Source organism: Monodelphis domestica, chromosome 4, assembly GCF_027887165.1.
Source record: "Monodelphis domestica isolate mMonDom1 chromosome 4, mMonDom1.pri, whole genome shotgun sequence".
Classification (NCBI taxonomy): Eukaryota; Metazoa; Chordata; class Mammalia; order Didelphimorphia; family Didelphidae; genus Monodelphis; species Monodelphis domestica.
In genome coordinates, this window is record NC_077230.1 from 319,786,729 (window position 1) to 319,811,213 (window position 24,485).

Sequence of the window (24,485 nt, forward strand, 5' to 3'; positions counted from 1 at the left end):
GTTATAATGTAAACTCCTTATGGATAAGGAATTTTTCCTTTTGTGTCTTTTTATCACCTGAGACAGTGAGGGGCTTAACAAATTGAAGCTGAATTAATTTTAACAACACTGCAAAGATGCAATTGCTACCATAATGCACACCCAGGAAAGGATAATAAAGAAATCTTTTTTGAAGTTTTCTGACAGGAAGAACTATTCAGTCCTTCATGTCTTCTGTACCATGAATTAGGGAAACTTAAGCAACAAAGACGATATTGCTGCCACTGTTTCTTTTCTATGCCCAGAAGGCCAAGGGAAGAGCTCAGAGTGAAGGGGAAAAAGAATTCTCATAAGTCAGAGGTGGACTGCTTCTGTTCTTAATTTAAGAAAAGCTTGTCTCAGTGATTTTCCAACACATCTCTTTTTAACCTTCAAAAAGTATTCCATTCCACTATATTAGTTAGGCGTGTTTACAGCACTACAGAACTATATTCTTCAAGTACATAAACAACAGAATGTAACAAGTATTGAGAAAGCTAGCATTCCATCCATTTTGTAGAAGGTAAGTTCTTTGGTCTTGTCTTCCTAACTCCAGCATCTACAGTAGAGCCTAATAAATGTTTGTTGAACTGAATTTACTGACCAAATATTTCCAAAAGTCTTATTATTCAATCTTTTACTATGCAAGGCCCTGTTCTCCCTTCTAGCAGATCTTCTATACAGAAAGAAAAAAGTTCATATTAAAGGATATCACTGAGACCTTATAGAACTAGGAAAGGATCACTATATAAAAGGCCTAGTAGCTTCTTAACAATTTTGTTCTAGACAAAATTGTGAACAATTGTAATTAGACATCTCCTGTTTTCTGAACCTTTCCTCTTGAGGATTCTCTCCCTTATATGTGACTCATATACACTAATACTTGGTACATTTTTTATGGCTAATCCTAGAATTTAACAAATTAATTCACATTTTGCATGGCTTACTGTTATAATTCTTGTAACTGGGATGGTCCAACTTTAGGGAAAGAGAAAGTTAGAGAAAACACACAGATAAAACTGAGCAAAAATTATCTTCATTTGAAATTTGATGGTTCCTTCCATAAAGTTTTACTCAGATGCCTCAGAGGCATGGTGACCCTAGTTTCTCAAAGGCAATGCTAGCACTGTATAATTTAGTTCCAGCAGATTCTACCATGTTGACAAAGCCTCAATTATTGACAAAGCCTCAATTACATCCCAATAACAGACCAACTTTATTTTTATAGTGAAGCACATCATCAGTAGACTGACCAGTTGATGATTTTTTTTTTGGCCACAGCATTCCATGCAACAAAGAAAATAAAATCCCTTCCTCAGAGCAGCACAACAGTGGTAGAAAAGGGGAAGAGGGACAGAGGGCACTAAAAAACACCATTGTTATTTTTTAAAAGACTGTCCACAAACTTCAATTTGACTACTGATGAAATTGAGATCCTTGTATAAAGATACACTCCTGGAGTAGCAGAATGATATCAATCTTGACATTTATTCTATAAGTGAAATCAGGAGAAAGAAGCAGAACTAAATGGAAGACTGGCTCTCAGGTTCTCCTTGGACAGTCAAAGGAAAGAGCTGGAGAAAAAAGTTTAACACACAACCACAAGAAAGCATGGAAGTTTGGTCATCACATACTTCAGAATCAATAAAATGTAACTGCAAAAAACACTATGGTGAAAATAAATGCAATTTATACATCATCATCAGTTTCTGAGGATGAAGTTGAGAGAAATTCAACAAAAAATCTGCTAAGATCCTCAAAATCAAATCTGTGTATACACTTAACATTCAGCAACAAATTCAAAGGTAAAAAAAGGTGAAGAAGACAGGGAGAAAAATGGCATAGGGAAAAGCAAAGAGAGAGGCTATGGAGATGCCTCATAAACACACTTTTTGGGGGGGAAACTGGTAGTTGCTTTATACAGAAACCACTAAATAAAACCATAAAGAACAAGATAGATTATAATGTATTTTAGCATACAAGAAAATACTTGTATTTCACTTAGTTATTCCTGAGTCAGCTGTCAGTATATAGTCAGACCATCAACTCATCAGAAATAAGATCAGAATTAGTTAAAAAAAAAATTCAAAAACAAAAGCCAACAAAAATCAAGAGAAAAGATACAGCATGCAAAAGAAATTATTTAATTATGAATTAGATAAGTAATTGAAGGTGAAAAATGAGAACTAGCTAACATAAATTATATCTATCTCATCAATAATAATTTCATCCAGATCAACAATAGAAATTAGGGTAATTAATAGCAACAACAGAGACCAAGAGAGCAAACATCTGACTCACATGACAAACTAAAAGAGATGGATGGCTGCAAAGAATGACAATGGGTTAGAATACATACTAGTTTATGGGCCATTATGAACAGTACTGTCTCATAATGCAGAGAGAAAACAATGGAGGGTAAAAGTAGTTTAATGAAAGTGGTAAGGTATATGGCTTCCCTATCAAGGATGGTCCTTGAACCCCAAAATCAGTCCTCGATGTGTGTACAGAGGAGGTAAGAAAGACACTAAAATGAAGATAGGCAAATAGTTGAATTAGACCAAAAATATATATTTCAAGGGGATCTTTAACTGGAGGCAATAAAATTGCTAATGTCAAAGTCCAAATAAGGAGGATTGTAAAGCTTAAATACTTGAACTGCTTTACAACACCTATGGGTTCTTCATATGATGGAGTATTTTTCTTAAAACTGTCTATATCAGCTTGTGTAAACCTTTTGTGGCACATGAGATTCACTATACCACACTCTGGGGAAGCTATGGGTACTTCCCTTAGAGGGAACAAAAGAGCGGATTTGCTTTCTAATACTTCAGTTTCCATTTCTAATTTAGTTGGATTATCTGATTTAGTTGCACCCTCTAATTTAGTTGTGTCTTGTTCTTTAGTTTCTGCCATTGTCCCTTTAGCCTTGAATAATTCCTCATATTGAGTTTGCATTCTATCTAGTTTAGTCTCTAGAAAGCTCACTTTTAATTAGATCACTCATTGCAGTTGCTTGCTTGATGCTTGCTTTTAAATGTTTAAACACAACTGCCAAAAATTTGATCATTATGTAAAGGCACATGATAAACAATAGTAGCACAGGGACATAAGAGATTAGTTGTAGGAGTGTCAGAGTAAAGGCACTAAAAAGTCATAGGCAAGTACATTCTGTATAAATTCTGCTACAGTAGTGAAAATAAGAGAAGTCATATCTAACAGAAAAAATCCCATGGTGATTTTATGTAGCTAATTCACCAGGTTTTCTGAAAGTACAGATTCTTTGTATCAAGTTGACTAAAAGATGGATTTTGTATCCACCTAGAGTTCAGCTCACTGTTACTACAGCTCACAGTGAAACTCAGCTCTAATTGCTTCCACAGATCCCCTGCCAAGATAAGGGCTCCAACTGCCCAAATTTGACAGTTGGACCCTTAAAATCAGACAGGTTCTCTGTCCTAATATTTAGCTCACCAAACTGTAAAATAAAATAATAATAGCAAGCTACACAAAATATAGATAGAAAAGTTGTTCCAATATAGGTTCAAAACTCTTCAGACACTTTTGATAGGTGTAGTCAAAAGTATCCTCAGTGATGAAGTGAAGCTCAAATGTGAATTTCCCTTCAGGGCCAGGTGCAAGGAAGCTAAAGAGACTTATAAAAATAAAGTATTTATTGAAATGTAGAAGGACAAATAAAGTATTTCTAATTCTAAGGGATTCTAAATCCACAGAAATAAACTCCCAGGTTCCGCAAGGGACGGTGATTAATGTTTGTGTCTGATTCCAGAAAAAGGGATAAAAACAAGGAGCACAGATTTAACCTGAATAGTGCCAAAAAGAGCACACAGGGAAAACTAGTGTGAGACTCAAGGTTGCGACACTTAACATATGTTAAGTCATAGGACTTCCTTGTATCTACACTTTGTGAAGTACTCACACAAATACAAAAATTTGACTATCATGCTGACTCCCTATATCCCTGAGAATAAAAAAAAAAAATCAGACCAGGGAATGACGCTTCCCTATCAAAATAGAATTCTAGTTCCTTTCCTTCTTATAGTATGGCAACTTCCTGGAGTCTTGGCTACAAATGGATAAGTGAAATATTACTGCATTCTGTCCTACAGACCTGTGGTATAAAAATTACTTTAAATTGGACCTGTACAAGGGCCTATTATGAATTTATTCTTGCTTATTCAACATTTTATATATATAGATTTTGGCATTTTGATTCTGATTTTGAATTGTTTTTTCTTTCTCCCAAAAGTTTAACTTTCTTCCATTTTTTTCCCTTTATATATTTTTTGTTTTGTTTGTGTTGTTTTTCAATTCTTTTAATAATTAACTTATACACCCCCATAACTCAACAATGCATCCTGAGCTGAATTGGATGTGTTTTTTTAATACCCACTTGGGGGGGGGGGAAGGTTGTATTTTAATAAAAATCCAAGATTTTGAAATTTTTTGTTTGAGAATGATCTTCAAGCTTGCTAAGAAGCAGCTTGCTAACTCCTAAATCCAGAGAATGAACTGTTGCAGAAAGATGCCAGAAAACCTACACTACATTCAAGAAGATCCAGAATGAACTTTGGGTGTGGTTGATCGAAGTGAAGTTTGATTGAACATTTATTGTAAATGTACATTTTTATGCCATAGGGGACTGCCCCTAATTTGGCTTTTTGTCAATGTGCTCAGAAAAGCATTGGTTTTGCTTTCTCTCTTTTCTATTTTAAGAGTGGTTGCTTAAATTGTGACTGCAAAGATATGTTTTTTATATTAAAAATAAATGGTCGCCAGGGAAAAATTCCCAAATATGAAAATATACCCAAGTCAGCTGGGTTTTATAGAGATTTTAATTAATACAAAATTAAGGAATAAATGAAAGAGAGAAAGAGAAAATAATAGGAAAAGGACTAGACCAGCTTTGGCCAGCCTTAAGAGAGAGATCAGTCAGTTTTTTATCCACTCACCACAAGATTTGTCCCAAGCAAACTTCTAGTGTTCAGAGAGACACCAGGCCAGCTCCATCTCAGCTGACTCCACCAGCTGAATCCCCTCAGCTGTTTCCCAGCTGAATCATCCCCAGCTCTATCTGAGCTCCTATTTACCTTTAATTTTTCTCCTATGTCACCTCCCCTAAGTTCTCACATCTACCAATCACAGTAGACGCTTTCCAAAGGACAGACCATTCTTAATTCACACCTGAGTAGACTTTAAACCTTTGATTAAGTTCACACCTGAAAAAATCTGAGTAAGTTCTCACCTCTTTGCTCCTTGTAAATTCACAAGTTGTCTGACCTTTTTAGGTACTCAGGACCCATTTGTATTAGATCTAAAAATAGGCACAGCTTAAGAACTTTTGCCTTACTATAAGTATGGGTTTAAGCATTTTTTATTGTTCAGCAAGGAGTTTCTTCCCCTAAAGCAGGCTTAAGTAGGGGTGGAGTAGAGGTCTTCACATTCCTGATCTAAGTTCCTTCATTGTTTAAAGTGGGGAATGATCTTAACCCAACCTTATGAAGTAGGGTCTGGGAATTTTTAAGGTTCACAGCTCTTTGTGGTGGCAAAAAATTGGATAATGAGGGGATGCCCTTCAATTGGGGAATGGCTAAACAAATTGTGGCATATGTTGGTGATGGAATACTATTGTGCTCAAAGGAATAATAAAGTGGAGGAATTCCATGGGGACTGGAACAACCTCCCGGAAGTGATGCAGTGAGAGGAGCATAACCAGAACATTATACACAGAGACTGATACACTGTGGTACAATCGAAGGTAATGGACTCCTCCATTGGTGATAATGCATCAATCCTGAACAACCCAGAGGGTTACAGAAGAACACTATCAACATCCAGAGGAAAAACTGTGGGAGTTAAAACACTAAAGGAAAACTACTGCTAATGACATGGGTCAAAGGGGATATGAATGGGGAAATAGACTCCAAACAAACATCCTATTACAAATACCAACAACATGGAAAGAGGTTCTGATCAAGAACACATGCGATACCCAGTCAAACTGCGTGTCGGCTATGGGAGGTGTAAGGGAAGGGGAGGGAGGAAAAGAAAATGATTTTTGTAACCAAGGAACAAAATAAACAAATAATGGTTCCAATAATTGAGTTTCTGAGCATCTGGACTCATTTTATGAAGTGACCCACTTCAGATTTATTCCTTCTCAGTTTCCCTAATGGATAAAAAAAAAAATCACTACAGTCAGGTAGAGTTAGATCTTTATACATTAAACAAATCTGAGTCTCATTACAGCAGGGATTCTTAACTTAGAGTCTGTGAATTTGTTTATTAATTTTTTTTGATAACTTAATTCTAAGTATTTGAATTTATGCATTTAGAAATATTATTCTGAGAAAGGTTCAATAGGCTCCACACCAAATTCAAACGAGTCTGCAACAGGAAAAAGGCTAAGAATTCTAGCATTATCAAGAATAATAAATGAAAGCCTAAGAAGACTGGTGGGACATGGCTATGTCTACCAATCCATTCTCCTGTTCAAAAAGTTTCCCTGGATCACCATTGTTTCAAAAATAATACACAAATTCCTCTGTGTGGCACTTTAAAAACCTCAAATTGGCTCCATTCTATTTTTCCAGGCTTCTTATACATTGTCCCCCTTTATTTATTTTGTTTTCTTGCCAAACAGGCCTTCTTACAGTTCCTTATCATTAATATTCCATCTCCTATCTCCACATTTTTGTACATAGTTGTCCTCCATGCCTCCAATGCTTTTTCTTCACCTCCATCTCAAGAACCTGAAACTTCCTTCAAAGCTCAGTTCAAACACTAACTCCTTTGACATCTTTCAGATTCTTCAGTTTCAAGACCTTCTCCTTCCCTCCATTTCCTTGAATATATTTTATCCATCTTTACATTTACATCTTGTTTCCCAATACAAAGTAAGTTCCTTGCAGTCAAGAACTGTTTCATTTTTTTCTTTATATTCCTGGCACTAGCAAATGATTAGCACTTAATAGTGCTGGTGAGAGAGAAGAAATGTCTAATATGAGTTAAGACTTCTACTAAGTACTTTACAATATTATGTAATTTGATTCTCACAAAAAATCCTAAGAGATATATGAGATATATAAATAATAATCATGATAGTTAGCATTTATTAAATACTTAAATGCTAGCACTGTGCTAAGCACTTTACAAGTATATCAGCTGATCTTCACAACAACTCTGAGAAGTATATGCTATTTTTAATCCCCACTCTACAGCTGAGGAAACCAAGGCAGACAGAAGTTAAGTGATTTTCCTGGTGTCACATATGTGAGGCTGAATTCAAATTCAGGTCCTGAGTCTGGTAACTATATGAGTGCTTAAAGGTCATTTAATTTAGAAAAGTCATTTTCAGCCAAGAAAGACCAGATGTTTGGCACACTGTAGACACATAATAAACTTAATAGTATTATATTGTAACTAAAGGTACCAAGACATTAAGAGGGTTAGTGGGTGGATTCCCCAAGCTGAAATCACATTGCTTTCAAAAACATTCTATAATTTTCTTTTTAATGAATAATAATTTTGTTCAACTTACCATTTCTTTCTTCCATCTTTTGTAGTAGCTGTTGCAGTCAAACGCTTCAGTATGAGATTTACAAGTATATCAAAGGAAGCATTGACTATAGTTAGAAAACATTACTTGCATCCAACTTTGACTTCCATATTCCCTCCTCCAAAGCACTGGCAGTCATCATATAACATTTATTTCTTATTTGATAAACTCTGTCTGATGAATTTTCAGACTGGAAATCATTATATAAGAAACCATAAGAGGTGATTAATGTTCAAACCTCATGTGGAGTTTAATCTTCAAGTTTTACTTCAAAGGCTTGATCAGAATTGTAGGCAAATTAAATAGGAATTTTCTTCACAATGAAAACATTTTCATTCTTTGCATCCATGAATCAGTAAAACACTATATGGAAAACAATGAAAAAGAGTACACATTTGAAAATATTAATTTTTTGCCATCTTAATTTTTCAAACTAGCCATTCAACTTGAAGAACACTAAAAGGTGTTTCCCCACCAAAAATATGACATACTTAAATCTAGACATCTAAGAAATGGCAAGCAGATTACTATAGTGGATAGTGCAACCAACTTGGAATAAGGAGACCTGAATTAAAATTCTATCTGGAGACTAACTAGCTATGTGACTGCAGGTAAGCCATTAGACTTCTCAAAACAACAGTTTTTATCTGCAAGATGAGTATAAGCATACTCCATTACAGGTATGGTCCTAAGGTCAATATCATAAGGCATTATGAGCATTATTATTTAACCTGTAGTTCCAGGTTAACTAGAAAAATGCAATTAAATTTATAAAATACAATTAAAGAACAAAACAATTTTATTTTAATTTCTGATGAGCTTCCAACTTATAGCCAATAACTTTAAAAGTACAATTTTTTTCTCTTAAAAACACCAAAGCAGTTAAATATATGAGAACAACTCTTTCCCTTCAAGAAATAAAACTTGACAATTAGGACCCCACTGCTATACTTAATGGCAGAAATATACCTTTGAGAAAAAGTAACCTCTAGGTTTTACTAGGGGGTCATCCTTTCCATAGGTAAGATTTCTTTATTATGTCAAGCCAGAAGCACTGAATTGAAGACCAAAAAAGACCAAGCAAATTCTTCTATCAATGGAAGTGCCTCGTTGAGACACCAACACCAGACTTGAACTGGCCATGCCTTTTTCATCATTGTCTGTCCTTTGCTCAGTAATAGGGCACAAAGATTGAGTTATCCCTTTTCCAGAGACTCCTTATTCCTTAGAAAGCTGCTGCTTCCTCTTTGTCAACAATCAAAAAGGAAAATGTATTCGTTTTACTCTACACCTTTCTGAGAGGGAGTGAAGCTGAACTATAGGTTTCAGTTGCTGAATCAAGGCCTACAAATAATCCCTTCACAAGTTTGACTTTTTTTAGAGTAAAGCCTGGGTTGGTGGAAGGAGGCCTTGGCGGAGAAGGCAGGAGTTCAGATGTGGGATCATAGCTATAAGATCCCAAAGCTCCCATTTTGCTTCAGCACTCCTAGACTTCGTTCCTACGCCCCAGGGACTTTTGGGTGCCGGCGGCCCTGGCTCTGGGAGCAGGACTTCAGTCGGCCGAGGCACAGCCTCCCGGCACACGTGGGCTCAATCAAGACTGTAGAGAGGGAAGGCAGGGAGAGGAAGGGTGTCAGTGGGGCCCACGCGCCTCGGAACGGGGCGGCGCAGGCGCGGGGCACTCCCGCTGCAGACTCACACTGGAGCTCCACACCCCACCCCCATCTGGCCCACGCCCCCAAGGGCCAGCTGCTCCAGCTTTTTCCCCAGCTGGCTCAGGCCGACCTCCTCCCGCTTCCCCAGTAACGGCCGCAAGCAGCGTGATCCCAGAGACAGGCGGCACTGGAGGAAGGACGACTCCGCAATTCGGTAGCGGGGGAGTCTTTCCGCCGCCGGGTCGATCAAGGTGCCTAATCTGGCCACCTCCGTCCGACCTGCGGCCTGGCTTCCTGCCCATCTGCGGGGCGCCTGGCGCAGGCCTCTCCCCCACCCCTCCGGCACACCAGATTTCCTCAACCTTTTCTTTTTTTTCTCAAATACCCGCCGGATACCTACAATCGCTAGATTCCCGCCTCACCGGGAACGGAACACGCGCTTCCGAGCGTCCCCGGGTATCCCTAAGGCTAAACCCGAAGTGGGCGGAGTCTAGGTCTTCTAGCCCGCGCAGCCGAGCGAAGCAACCATTGGCCACTCTTCCCTTTGCCACACCCCTCTGCCGGTTACGTAGAGTCTTCAGAAGGTAGCGGAAGGCTACTGTCAACTGTCGATCTGGATCCCCGATGAGTGCGCTCTCTCTGGCGCTTCATTGGCTGTGCCCAGTCTCATATTGTCTCGCGTTCCAGGGTTAAGCCAATGGCATCGGCCGCAGTCGGATAGCCGGCATCCTTGCAGCGGTGGCGCCGTCGCTCCCTCCGGTAGGTGTGCGGCTGCCATCTTGTGTGTGGCATTGCCCCGGGGGTAAGGGGGTGGGGTACTTGAGAGTCTGGGCTGACTGAGGAAAGGTCTCCTTGGCTACCGTGCCCTCCTTCCTGTTGGAAGGAGAATGACCCCGTTACCCCGGGTTTCTCATCGTGGGAGGGAGAAAAGAGAAGGCGAGGGAGTTGTGGCAGTGATGGGGATCCACCCTAGCCTTTAGTTTCCCGTTTTTGTTTTGTTTTGTTTTGGGTGGGGGGCGGAATCTCCATATTGGGCCCTGGCCTTGACCCAGATCATGGGCGTCCATATCAGAGAGATGCTTGCATACCTAGTCTACTGGCCCTCCTGCTTTCCGTGGCCTTCCAGAGTTCTATCGTCATGGTAATAAAGAGCGAGAACGAGAACGAGAACGAGAGAGAGTTTTTTCCCCCCAATGAGACACCTCTGCTTGCATTGTCATTTTTTTTAGGGCAATAATGTTGGCTTTTGATCATTGTCTTGTTTGATATCGTCTTAAGTGGATACTGGATTCTAACCTCGTTATATTTTAATCAGTCGCCTTTCTTAACGCCACAAGTATACATCCAGCAAATGGTCCTCTAGTCTTTTTATCCAACTGCCTTTGCTCTTTACAGGGGGATGAATGTCCAGGAGGATGAGATGTATTGAATCACCCACTTCTGTGGGATTGCTGTGGTTTCTGCCCTGATAGTAAATCTCCAGACTAGGGGAAGAATGCAACATGGGCTTTGACTTTGACTTTGAGATTTGTATACAGTGACAAGAGGTGTGTTATGGGTTAGATTTTATGTCTGTCATTTGACTTAACTTTTAAGATCTAAGGTATTTTTTTCTCCTTAGAAACCTCTCATACTTCTGAGCTCTTTTCTCAAAAGCACCATTAGAAAAATTTTAGATCGATTTATTTTAAGAATACATATGCACAAACACAACTGTGAAGTCATCAGATCTCACAGCTAGACTGATGAAAGACTTCATTGTGCCATTCTTAGTTTTGGCATGCAGGTGGAGGTGAAGATAACTATCTTATTACATTGAGTTTAGGTTTCAATTATTCAAGGCTAGCCAATGATCCAGCTGTATGATGGTTTTTGGTGACAAGGACATCAAAGAAAGCAAACAGCTGTAATAATAATGAAGAAAAATATAAATTCTATCTCGGGCTAAAAGGCTTCACTTTCAAGAATTCTTTGTTCAGATTTGAATAATTTGCAAGAATGCAATGGAGAATTTGGGGAGGATTGAGAGAAACTAGTTTATATTCAGTGTTGTATCAGTAGTGGGTATTGCTGAGTAACAGGATTCCGAAGTCTAATGCTCTAAGTTATGGAGAAAATTCTTAACTGAAAATATAATGCTTTTAATTGATGTCTCACTTGTTATTGTGACCACTTGAATGTATTTCCTTATGATGCATTCATGTAACTCAAGTAGTTTTCACAATCAGTTGCTATACCTTGGGATGGTTATTTTATAAGTAAAATTGGTACCACTAAGGTGCTAACTAGGATTTTATAATTTACCTACCTCACTCCTTTCCCAGAACACTCCCCAAGCAAACTTTGAATCTTGGTACTACTTGAAAAATCTGTAAACTAGCACTTATATAAGTTATTATACTTATTAAAACTTTTGAAACAACATTGAATTAGGAGTCTGGAGACAGAGACATAGCTCACTATGTCATGTCACCTTTTGGGACTTGTTTCCTAATATGTAAAATTATTTGAATTATTATGATCAATAAAAGATCTTTTAGAGTTTTATAACACATGCTATGGAGCTACTTTCCTAACCATCTGCTGGAATTGGCAGAGAGAGAGAGGTCTTAAGGGTTGTCTTTCTAATACTATATATAGTTTATCAACCCCCAACAGTATACCTCCTTTCTTCTATAAGGAGCCATTGATATGATTAGTCAGTCAGATAATTAGCCATTTGAAACATATTTGCTAAAGTAGTATATTTGGTACAGCTGTTGCAAAATATCCCTCTACCAAATCTGTGACATACTTTCAAAACACCAGTCCATAGAGTCTGGGGGAAGGTGGTCTCAACCTTAGAGTACTCATGAGACAGAGGGGTAACACTGATCCTGGAAGTCCTTTTTGTTAGAGTCCTCAAGATATGCCCCCTAAGTTTAGTATAGCTTTGCTGTTGGGCCCTTTTAGAGCTTGGAATTTGCCTTCCCTTTTATATTTGGCTCCCAAAGGACATAACTACTGTCAACTGCTAGGATACAGTTGAAAAGTCCAAAGCCTCTGCTCTTCCAAAGCCTTTAACATCCTTCTCAGGCTACAATCAGAAAGGAGGAGCCCAAGGCAGTTTCTTCTAAGGGGCATAACCAAATCCCTCAACTGGTTAGAATTGCTTCTTGCCATACCTTAAGAAACATACAGGCCTTCTTCACACCTAGTTAATAATCAAGATATTTCTTAACTAGTTATAGACTCTAGGCACAGTATCCTGTCATTTACTTTAAGTGGGATGAAGAATTGCCTAGGCCAAGGATAGTAAACCTTTTAGAGACAGAATGCTGAGCCCCTCATCCCCACCACATGCTGGGTATGCCCTACCCTTACCCCACACAGAGAAGGGAGGAAGTGCTTCCATTGGGCTGTTGGGTGGCTGAAGTGAGGAATGTCCTCAGTGAACATAGAGAGAGAGAGGGAAGTGGCCCAAGTGTTCCACTCCCCTCCAGCTCTGCTGCCTGTGAGCAGCCCACCTTATCCCTTATGCACTCCAGTTGGGTTACTGGGAAGAGGGGTAGGGGATGTGAAAAAAAGTCAATGAGCACAGTGGAGAGGGGCAAGGGAGGAGCTCCACCAGAGTCCTCCTGCCTTTCTAGTAATGAACTCTGGGGATGGAAGGTGGTAAGGGAAGGTGACCAAGTGCCCACAGAGAGTGCTCTGTGTGCCATCTTTGGCACCCATGCCATAGGTTTGTCATCATTGGCCTAGGTCAGCCCCTATCCTTACCCAGTTCTAACATCCCATGATTCTGTGCCTTGAGTTTATTTGTAACATTTTTTGTTAATACCACCTAAAGGCAAAGAAGGGAAACTAGGTTTTGCAGTAGATTGAGCACCAGGCCTAGAGTTAAGAAGACTCATCTTCTTGAGCTCAAATCTGGCTTCAGAAACTTACTAGGTATGTGACCTAAACCATTTAGCACTGCCAATTTGTCCATTTAAATTTTGTTACTCCAGAGTAGCATTACCCTTAAATTAGATGGAATAAAATTTTTTTTGTACTAAATATGTGATTTTATTGAGGCAAAGAACTAATTTTCCAGTAAAGAGACTTACTTTACCAATGCAGATCTATAATTGTTCTGCAATTTATGTTAATTAAGCATCTTTAAATATTTACAAATATAAGTGTTTACAAAATCCAAGGACTAGCAGCACTCCTTTTCTCTCTTACCCTACCCCAAGTCATCATCCAAGGGAAGAACCCATGAAAAGTACACTACCTAGGAACACTAAATAGCCCCCAAAAGTCAAGTAAGCCCATGAGCTCCAGGAATAAATAGCAGCCCTCTGTAGTCGACTAGTCCTGCTTCCAAGCCAGGTCTTCCCTAGCTTTTGGGAAGAAGCCAATGGAAGGCAGGAAAAGTTTCCTTAAAAGTGCTTAAATTTCCACCTCCTCAAGTTACAGCTACTGAAAATCTAGAAAAGAAAATCGTTACAACAGTTTTGGGTATGATCATATGGTTCAGCACCAAAAAGAGGGGTTTTACTCATGGAAATGACAGTATAAAAGATCCATTACCTTTGACTTTTCTTTCATAAATTAAGGCTGGGAGATCTTTCACCTACACTTGATACTGAAACTCTTATTGTTTCCTTCTAATAGAATGTAAACTCCTTGAGAATAGATACTGTCTGACTTTTCTATTTGTATGTGTAGCACTTAGCAAAGTGTTTTAGATATAGTAAGCACTTAATAAATGGTTTTATTTTTGTTTTTACCAGATATTATTCTGGAAAGAAAAAAAAAGTCTGTTCTCAAGGAGCTTATGTTCTATCATCTGAGAATTGCCTGGAGTCATTGAAAGGTTAAGTGACTTGCTTAGAGTACACAGCCAATCTCTGCCATTGAGGGACTTGAACTCAAAAATTCCTGACTCTTGAGAGTCTTTATCCACTAGTTGATTGGGTTATTCTGCTTATTTTATATGACTTTCAAAGTCTTAGTGAAACTTCAGACGCAAAGATGAATCTGAAAGTAAATAGGGCAACAAGTTTATAATCATCAAATCCTATCATAATATGACTTGTGTCGAAGTATTTGTAAATATCTTGCATATGCTTGAAACTTTCGTCTTCATCAGTATTATGTTGCATTTGAACCTCCAGAGAAGGCACATAATAATAAGTAAGGGATCTGCTAAAAGCAAACTACTTTTTTCATTGCTAGTTTAAGCTAAACAGTCAGGTTTGGCAGGAAGACATCATCAAGGTATTACTAATAGTAACCTAGTACAAGTCAGTCTTATTTAGATAACAAATATTAGAGATAAACAGATTATCCTGTGAGTAGGCTTATTTTAAAAGTAACTCAGTAATATCCTTGAAATAATACATTCACCATACCATGTTTCTTGCTTAAGCAACTTTTTTTTCCCTGGATTTATCTTCTCTTTTCTTTTCCTAAAGTTTTTCTTTGATCTTCTAAAAAATTATCTCTTTCTTTAATATTATCTCTGTTCTTGTGGCCCTGTTGAATGGAAAAAGCAAACCATTAGCCTATTTATATAGTCTTATATTCAGTTAGAAGATAAAAACACACACAAATCCAAAACAAACTCATAACTGTCAAATCTTTTGGAAACAGTTAATAATTAGTGCTGACATTTATATAAAAGAAAGGGAAATTGGGAAGGGAATAAGCATTTATTAAATGCCTACTATGTGCCAGGCACTGTGGTTATTCACTTTATAAATATTTGAGTGGATATCTATGAATAATATTTATGCATAGCTATAAAATGCTATGTCTATAAATTTTATGGTTTCAAAGCACTTTATATCTCATTTGGATTTCACTGTGACCCAGTGAGGTTTATAAATATTGTCTTGATTTTACTGATGAGGAAACAGGTTCAGAGAAAGTGATTTGGCCACATATCTAGTAAGTGACAAAGGCAAAAATTGAACCAGGTACTTCCTGACTTCACATCCTTTATATTTTCTATGCCCTGCTGTTAAATCTTAGGAAAGATGTTATTATAAGAAGATTGCCTTATAATTGTTGTAGAAATAAGAACATTTCTAACAAATTATATTTTTAAAATTTTTCTAATAATATTAGCTAACATTTATATAATACTACATAAGTGCTGCTTTCAGTGCTTAAAATTATTTTTAAAATATTAATGTCTTGAATCACTGTATTGCTGAAAATAACTAAGTCATTCACAATATTTATCAAAAAATATTGCTGTTCCTGTGTACAATGTTCTTCTGATTCTGCTGGTTTCACTTTGTTCCAGTTTATGTAAGTCTTTCCATGTTTTTCTAAAAGCATCCATTGCAATCATATACCACAACTTGTTCAGCCATTCCCCAGTTGATGGAGAATACACCTCAATTTCCACTTCTTTGCTACCACAAAAGGAGCTGTCAGTGCTTACAAATTATTATATGATCCTTATAACAACCCTGGTAGGTAAGGGCTATTATTATCCCCATTTCACAGATGAGAAAACTGGGGAAAACAGAGGTTAAGTAACTTGCTCAGGGGCACAGAACTAATGTCTGATACAAGATTTTGACTCAAAATATCCTGACCCCATCATCTTTATCCCTTACCTGGAGTTGCATATTTTAAGTTTGATTCTGTTATAATTCTTTAAGCCAGATTTTTTTTCCCTCTTGGAACAAATTTTAAAATTATTTAAGTAAGCATTTAACAAATTTGCTTTGGCTTCAGTAGCTGGACTCAAAATTTAGTAGTAAAATTAATTTTTCATCTTACAAGTATAAAAGGAGGAGTGGGAGGAGAAGAAATAAAGACTCCTTGTTGTCATAGACTATTCTGTAACCAAGGTTGAGATTCAAATGAAAAGTTACTCAGGTTCCACAGAAAGGTCTCAATGGATCCTCTGTAAAGATTCCAAGAAGAAGCTGAGCACATCTGCTGGGGTGTTTTCTTGTACTTTCTGGATCATAGATGACCATTTCCCTTATCTAATTTGAATCTTTCCTTCCCCCAGAGTATTATAGGCAGGAAAATCCAAGATAAAAGAGATGCAATAACATTCTTTGGGGCAGAAGAGGTCTTCTGCAGTCTTCATTGCACCTGATAGTGAATGATGTTCTCTTGTGAATTTTACCTTTTCAGATTTTCTTAATAATAAAAATTGTGTATGTACGAATGAGAATTACCATGTATACTTTTTACCTAGAACTGTGGCACCAAAAGTACTAAACCATAAAATGAAATTTCTTCAAGTATAGAATTTACTGAGTTCTGACAAGTCAGTGGGAAATCAGATTTTATTTTTACACAATCTTTTGGTCATACTTGTATTGCATAAAGTGAAGTATACCTTTATTAGATTAAATTTCAAACAAATTATTTCTGAACAAAAATAAGTAAATCTTTTTAAAAGTATGCTTCTAGAAAATGTCTATTATGTAGTAAAACTTGGTTTGCTAAATTGCTCTGATACTGAGTCTTATGCTTTTGTTTGTAAAAAAAATGGTATAAGCACTATTCATCAACCAACAAAAATTTATTAAATGCTTGTTAAAGACAACTAGGTGATACAATGCATAGAGCACCAGGTCTGGAGTCAGGAAGACCTGAGTTCATATGGGACCTCAGACACTAGCTTTGTGACCCTGGACGAGTCATTTACCCCCATTTGTTTTCATTCCTCTTTTGTAAAATGGAGACACACTGAAAAAAGAAACAGCAAACCAAGCACTCCAGTATCTGCCAAGAAAACTTCATAGACTCGTCCATGAAGTCATGAAGTGTTGAATCCAACTAAACAAGTGCCTTGCAGATCAAAGGTGGAGGCCCAGTATAACAGCTTTCAAACGTTGGGGGAAGGATCATTGTCTCTCCTATTCAGTCAAATTTCATTTTATAATCAGATTGCAGAGGTTGAAGTCTGAAATGAAATGAAACATACATAGATACACACATTAATAGAAATTTTGGTGGGAAAGTTGCACTAGGAGTTTGGTGTGGATCAAGAGAGGTCTCATGCAGGAGATGATACTTGAAATGAACTTCGAAGCTTGAATTCTAAAAGGTAGAAGTGAGAAATGAAAGCTATTTGAGGCCTGGGGGAAAAAAAAGGTAAAATTTCCTATGAGGAACAACAATTAACATGAGAATTTGTTTTATTCGACTATATGTATTTGTAATGGTTGGGTTTTTGTTGTTGTTTTGCTTTCTCTGTGCAGAGAGGGGGTGGTGGGAGGGAGAGAATTTGGAACTGAAAATTAAAAAGAAATTAGCCAATAAATTAGTTTGGTTATTTAAGGAGGTGGTGGGAATGTGAGATACTTTTTATTAGGAGTTTCTTTTGGGTATGGGTTGTACTAAGTGGCCAATGAGATCCCTTCCAAATTAAAATTCTTTCTCTGATTGGTCTGGGGTTTAGAAGAGAAACTAGGACTGGATATATAGATAAATATGGAAATCATCTGCATAGATAAGAGTATTTGAATCCATGGGAGTTGGAGAAATTGAGAAGAAAGAATGTATTTGAGTGAGGAGAGCAAGGTGCAATGGGTTAGAATCTTAGCAGATAGGATGATCCAGCTGAGAAGATTGTGATGAAGCAGTCAGATTAGTAGAGAACCTAAAAGAATATAACGTAAGAAAATTTCCTTCATGGCAGAGGCAGATCAGATTACAATATGAAATACAAAACCAAACATATATCTTTTCCAGAGCACTAAGCTAGATTTTTCCCCCCTTTAGTTCAAAGTGGATAAAAGATAGTATAAAAACCCAAAATAGAGTGTCTATTTTGTTGGCAATAGAAAATCTCTTTTTCATTTCTATTTCCCTTCCCTCTCACCCTCCCAGCCCCAAGACAAGACAAGGAAATGAAATCTATAGAATAATTGTCATTGAAAAACATCTAAAATATTAATTCTTGCACTGGATTCATAATCCTGGTAGGCACATAGGTCATACCCATAAAGAAAATACAAGGTAACATAGGCTACATAACAAATATCCTATGAATTAACTGGTACATTATTTAGTGGTTTCCTCAATTCCTTTGAGACAAGTTTGCAGTAAGGGGCAAAAGGAAGATGTGGTATAATTAATTTCTCAGTTTGGAGTTTTATTGGATATTAGATAAAAAATGTTTTTATACCAGATGGTTCTCTAAAGTGACATTATATTAAGGACTATAATTGAACATGTCAAGTCTTTCAAGATAGCTTCAGAAGTTTTTCTTTTTGTCCTAAATAATTTTTATTAGTGACTTAGGTGACAACAAAGGTATGATTCTCAAATTTTCAGATGACATAAAGTCAAGGAAAGATAGCTAAGTACTAGAACTGAATGAAACTAAGAAGATAAAGCTTAATACTTCCATGGCTTTATGCTAGATCATCATTGTGGGTACTCCCTCTAATGATACACATTACAAGCTATCCATTGCAAGTACTGTACACATTTTTCTCAACCTATATTGGTCTTGTCCATGTTCTTCTATAAATATTTTCTAGTAGATTTACCCAACAATCTTAGTATGTCCCTCTAGATTTCTTAATATTATATAGGGCACTCACCTGACCTTCACAGGGACCATGCTTGTTACATGACCATCCTGCCTCCTTTTTCAGTCATACAGTTCTTAGATTTTTAATGGAACTTTGGGGGCTGTAGTCTATTTATAGACATATCTCTCCATTTGCTTTTTGGGACCTGCAATTCTGATTGTATGATGACTGGTATTCTATAATTTTTCAACCATATCACATCATTAGGAAAATGTTATTGATAGACAGAATTTTATCTCAGGGAGAAAGAAACTTGGAATCATTGAAAGAACTGCAGAGTTTTCCAAATTCAACCCAGAAAAGCTTTCTTCTACTCTTTATTTTAGGGTTTAACTAATTTTTCATCTGTAGTGTCTGTTCAAGATAGATTATGTTGTTCAATTATACTATATCATAGTATACAAAATGAGTATCCTTCATCCACTTGTTTTTCCTAAATGTAATGTTAGGCAAAACTATTTCATGTGGTTGTAGAGTTCATTTAAGATATTTTGTAATCTACCAGGACTTGAGAAAGCTGGTCAAACCATGATTTAGAGAAACAGTGATTGAAGCATGCTTACCACAAATACAGATGTCTGGAAATCTTTACCACCTATTTTTTTAAACCCTCTTTTATTTGTACTCTTTGCTGGACTTCCTTTATGACTATGACAAACAACTTTGGCACTTATCGATTTCTTTGTTTTTTATTCATTGCTTGAGGTTAGCTATCAGTATTGTCAAAGTTCTTTGTTGTTACACATATCAAAGAATTTCAATATATACATAGGCTATTCCTCATTGGAGAAGAACATTTAAAGCTTCATTTTACTCCAGAGAGTCATGCGTGTAGATGTGTGTGTGTTTTTAATAAGGAACAAATACACATATTGGGATCTTGTGTTTTCTGCAACTTTCTAAATTGTGTGATTATACATATGTGGTATGCTCTAGAATATTTATAAGTTGTCTGATACTTTCTCAAATTTCCATCATAGAAGTCCTCAATATATGTGTAGTAAATTTTCATAATTTTTTATAGAGATGAGAAAGCATGCATATAGGTTAAAGGTTATTGATTTTCATTCAATTACCTTGTTTAGATAATAACACTAACCGTGCCTTTTAAAAAAATCATTTTGTATAAAACTCTTCTTTCAGGTATCTTGAATCCCTCAATATCTTAAAATTATGTTGCTTATAGCACAGGTCTCTTTCATGTATTCCTTGTCTGGACTGGCCAATCTTAAACTTATAGACTTAGATTTAGAGCTGGCAGGGACATTCATCTACTTCAACCCTCCTCCCCTCCATTTTACTGGAAAACAGAAACTGAGATCCAAAGAAGTTTTTAAAAAATTCTTTCCTAAAGTGAGTCTTTTTGTTTTAAAAGCCCTTACCTTCCATCTTAGAATCAATACTAGGTATTGGTTCCAAGGCAGAAGAGTGGTAAGGGCTAGGCAATGGGGGTCAAGTGACTTGCCCAGGGTCACACACACACCAGGGAAATGTGTAAGGCCAGATTTGAACCCAAGACCTCCCATCTCTGGGCCTGGCTCTCAATCCTCTGAGCCACCCAGCTGCCCCCAATTACACAATACAGGTCATCTGACATCAAATTCAATATGAAATGTGTGTAGCTCAGTACCAGGGCAGTCAGTCAATCATTTAGCACACTCTATGATGTTCATCATCCAACATCAAAGGTACTCTGGGATGACTGCCAATGCCCCTGTGCTTCTCTTTGACCCAGAAATCTGAATGCCACTTTTCCCCTTGAGTCCTCTTTGAGGGTTTTATTACTTTATTCCCTCATCTAAAGTTGGTGTGGATGTCCACCAACTGAATAAATAGCCTGTAACCCTCTCTCTCTCCTCTTCCATCCTATTTAGAGAAGCTCCTCTCCTACCTTCTTTTCCCACTGTGTTTCTGTTAATATTTTTACAAAGGCATGCTTGCTCACACATTCTTTTTTTTAAATCAAATTAGTAGTAAGTAGTGAACCAGGTCGAATTAATATCAATATACTCAGTACATGGGATCATTTGAGGTTTGATGTTTCATTGTGTTATTCAGGTGAGTTTTTAAAAACAGTCTCCCTGGAGCTCGGGACTGGCAGATTATAGAGTATGGAAAACTTTTAGAGACATTGTCCCAGAACCTTCCTGGCTAACTTTAGAGAGTAACATCACTAATTTTTCATAATTATAGTATTAATTTTTTTGGTCAAAACTATCTTACATTTCATTTTTTTATTCTGAATTTAATATCAAACAAAATGTGCATTTCCACATACAAAAATACATCAGAAAAGGGAGTATATCAGAAATTGTTTCTCTTATATATAGCTTGTTTTTCTTTTAAGTATATAACAATCTTGAAAAATTTCTACTGTGTTTTGAGTTAGTGAAAGAAGTACCCACAATGAAATCACAGACACTCGAAGTATTTTAAGAAGTGTACTAATATATTAGAGTTCATTTAAAGAAAAATGTCAGGGATTATATTTTTTTGGTCATGTGATGATTAAAGGAACTGTACTAGTTTAGTTTAGCATCAAGGAATGAAGAATTAGGTGTGTGGGAAAAAATTGTCTTCTACTATATGAAAGATTGCAACATGGAAGCAGTAAAGCAACGTTCATTTGGACTCAGGAAGATCTAATACTATAAATTATTATTAAATGTCAGTTGTTATAAAAGAGACTAGACTTAACTTTGCTTGGCACTGAGGGGCCCTACTAGAAGTAGTTTGTAACTCTGTATATGTGCTTATATATGTGGTTTTGATGTTACAGAATTGGGTGGAAGGTTTACATGACACATTTAATAAGCTCATTAGCAATAACAATTGCTTTACCATTGTTCAGTTGTTTTTCAATCTTGTCTGACTCTTTGTCCACTGGTCACCACCTGTGGGGGTTTTGGACAGAGATGCTGGACTGGTTTTCCATTTCCTTCTCCATCTCATTTTACAAATGAGGAAACTGAAGCAAACAATAGTAAGTGACTTTTCCAGAGTCACTCAGCTTGTGTCTGAGGCCAGATTTGAACTCAAAAAGATGAGTCTTTGTGACTTCATGCTGAGCACTCTATCCACTCTGACACCTAGCTGCTCTACTTTACTATTAGAATGATGAAATTAATTACCTTGGGAATGAATCTGAGCCTTATTACTGAAAATATTTAAGGAGATGCTATCAACTGCACTTTGTTGTGTTTCTTTTTATTAAAAAATTTTAAATTTCATTATAATTTTGCATTTATTTCTTATTAAACCTCTCCTTAGTAATCTATTGAGCCATTCCTTGTAACCAAGATTTTAAAAATGAAGAGAAAAAAATATTTCAGCAAAATCATACAGTATGTCAACCATTTTTGATACTGTATGAAATACTACAGTCCCTCCTTACCTGTCTCATACAGACCTTCCTTTAAAATGTAGCTCAAGCACCAACTTCTTCATGAAGCCTTTCATGAACTCTCCACCAGCTAGTGCTCTCCCTTCCAAACTACCTTATATTAACTACTGTGTATATATTTGTATTTATTAACTTTCTATCTATGCATATGCCTTTTATATGTATTTCTTGACTCCCTGTTAACATGTTTGTTGCAAGTAGAAATTGTTTCATTTTTAGTATAATTGTATTCTCATATTAACACATAGTAAGTGCTAAATAAATACTTGTTGACTGATTGTTTTATAAAGCCTTTTACAACCATAATCTCTTACCCTCTGCAAAGATAGAAGGGAGGTGCATCTCAGCTTTTGGTCATTATAATCACATAGCATCACACTTCATTTTATTCTTACATTGTTTTCATCAGTGTGTTTATTATTTTCCCAGTATGGTTCTTTTTACCCTATGTTAGTTCACCTAATTTTCCCCATTATTTTTGAAATTATTCTCATTTGTTACATCTTACAAAAGAGTCATCTTCCATACTTATGTACCACATCACGTTTAGTCATTCCACATTGGCAACAAGGCATTTTCATAGTTTTACTAAAAGGACAATGTGGAGAAATTAATATTTTTCTTTTATATAAATTAATGATATGACTTAAAGAAAGATTTTATCAACATGTAAGATAATAGAAACTCAATGTAATTCACTTTTTTTAACTTTGAGAATTTCTCATTTTTGCCCAAAAATGTCAATATAGTCATATATTTTAACATATTTAAGCCAATGTACTTTTAAGAGTGATGTTGTTCCTTAATAGTCTCATTTTGATTAGGTTTTCTGGGTTGTTGAAACCTCTGAGTACTCTGTGTATATGTGCTTATGTATGTAATTGATGTTGCAAAATTGAGAAGATACAGCATGTACTAAGTAGACTAACCAATTTAAAATCGCAAAAGAAATATTTGATTTTGGCATAATGTTCTCATTTACTAAATAAATGCATTGGTCTAGAGAACTGAGTGTTTACATAAGCTGGAGGACATTACAGAATTTCATGGCAGAATGTAATATTTATTGTCTTAAATGTATGCTAAGCATTATACAGAATATTGGAACTCAACATATTTTCTTAAAGAACTTTAAATTCTTTAAAGTTATGTAAAATAATCTTAATTCTTTAAAAATTATGTAAAATTTTGTTTTATTTGTATTATTTTCACTTAATCCAAATATTTTACATAATACAAATACAAATGCATTTGTATTATGTAAAAATTATGTAATATAATTTAAATTCTTTAAAAATATGTAAAATAATGAACACAGATTCTTGGACATTGGAAAAGAATGTCACTTGTGAATAAGGGATTTTTCGTGAAATTTTAAATGGTGATTGTTGATAACTAAATAGCATTAATATTATAGGTTACTACCAGAAAATGCCAGAACAATGCAATGTCATGTAGCAAAATGGATTGTAAACATTTGCTTATATCCCTGGTAGTGTAAATCAAAAGTCCTTGAATGAGAGCTATAGCTTTCATTTGTTCCATTGTCTTATTATTTAATTTTTACCTATTTTAAAGCTATTTCTATAATCTTAATTTGAATTTTGATCTCTGAAAAAGAGATGACTACATACTAAGTAGTATGAGTATATGGAAATGTGAAGTGTACCCATGAGCACATGCACACACACACACACACACACACACACATATACACAATCTCTTTATCTATAGTTAAGTAATATAGTTACTTTATAAGTTTTTAGGGAATAAAGTTTAAAATAAACAAGCAATATAGAGAAGTATGTTAATGTTGTATTTGTGTGAAGTAGATGCAAGATGATAGGTTTCTTGAAAATGTATAAGAAGTGCTACTGGGCCCAAGGAATCTGGGGTATTTGCCTTCTACTTTTCCAATTAGGACTCCTTTTAGTTTGAGGCCTAAATTGGGTTACTTCCTAGGGAACCTTGGGCTCAAAAGAGAAGGCTTAATTTCTTTTTCTTATATTCTTTAGCTCTTTCTACCTCTACCCCATAGAGAATTATTCAAAGATTAGGTTTGGTGGTACCTCAGAGTTGTTTTCATTTGAATCTATCTAATTATAAGAGATTTAGAACACTTTTTCATATGCTTATTGATAGTTTTGATTTCTTTATCTGAAAATTGCCTATTCATGTCCCTTGCCCATTTATCAATTGGGGAATGGCTTGATTTTTTTGTACAATTGATTTAGCTCCTTATAAATTTGAGTAATTAGACCTTTGTCAAAGGTTTTTGTTATGAA

At 36.2% G+C, this 24,485-nt stretch overlaps 2 protein-coding genes across 5 annotated transcripts in view; one reads left to right on the forward strand and one right to left on the reverse strand.

The window, feature by feature from the left end:
• SETDB2 (SET domain bifurcated histone lysine methyltransferase 2) overlaps positions 1-3,490 on the reverse strand; it is a 94,539-nt gene extending 91,049 nt beyond the window's left edge. The window contains exon 1 of the mRNA XM_056826129.1: positions 2,320-3,490. Within this exon, the coding sequence (XP_056682107.1) occupies positions 2,320-2,392 (73 nt within the window). The 5' untranslated portion in view covers positions 2,393-3,490. The remainder of the gene's footprint in view (positions 1-2,319) is intronic.
• Positions 3,491-9,338: 5,848 nt separating this feature from the next.
• CAB39L (calcium binding protein 39 like) overlaps positions 9,339-24,485 on the forward strand; it is a 159,973-nt gene continuing 144,826 nt past the window's right edge. For 2 of the 4 annotated variants that reach the window (XM_007495411.3, XM_056794839.1), the window contains exon 1: positions 9,876-10,011. The gene's annotated coding sequence lies outside the window, so the exon portion shown is untranslated. Of the gene's footprint in view, positions 10,012-24,485 lie in introns of all 4 variants that reach the window. The other 2 variants (XM_001368658.5, XM_007495410.3) reach the window with 2 other exon arrangements.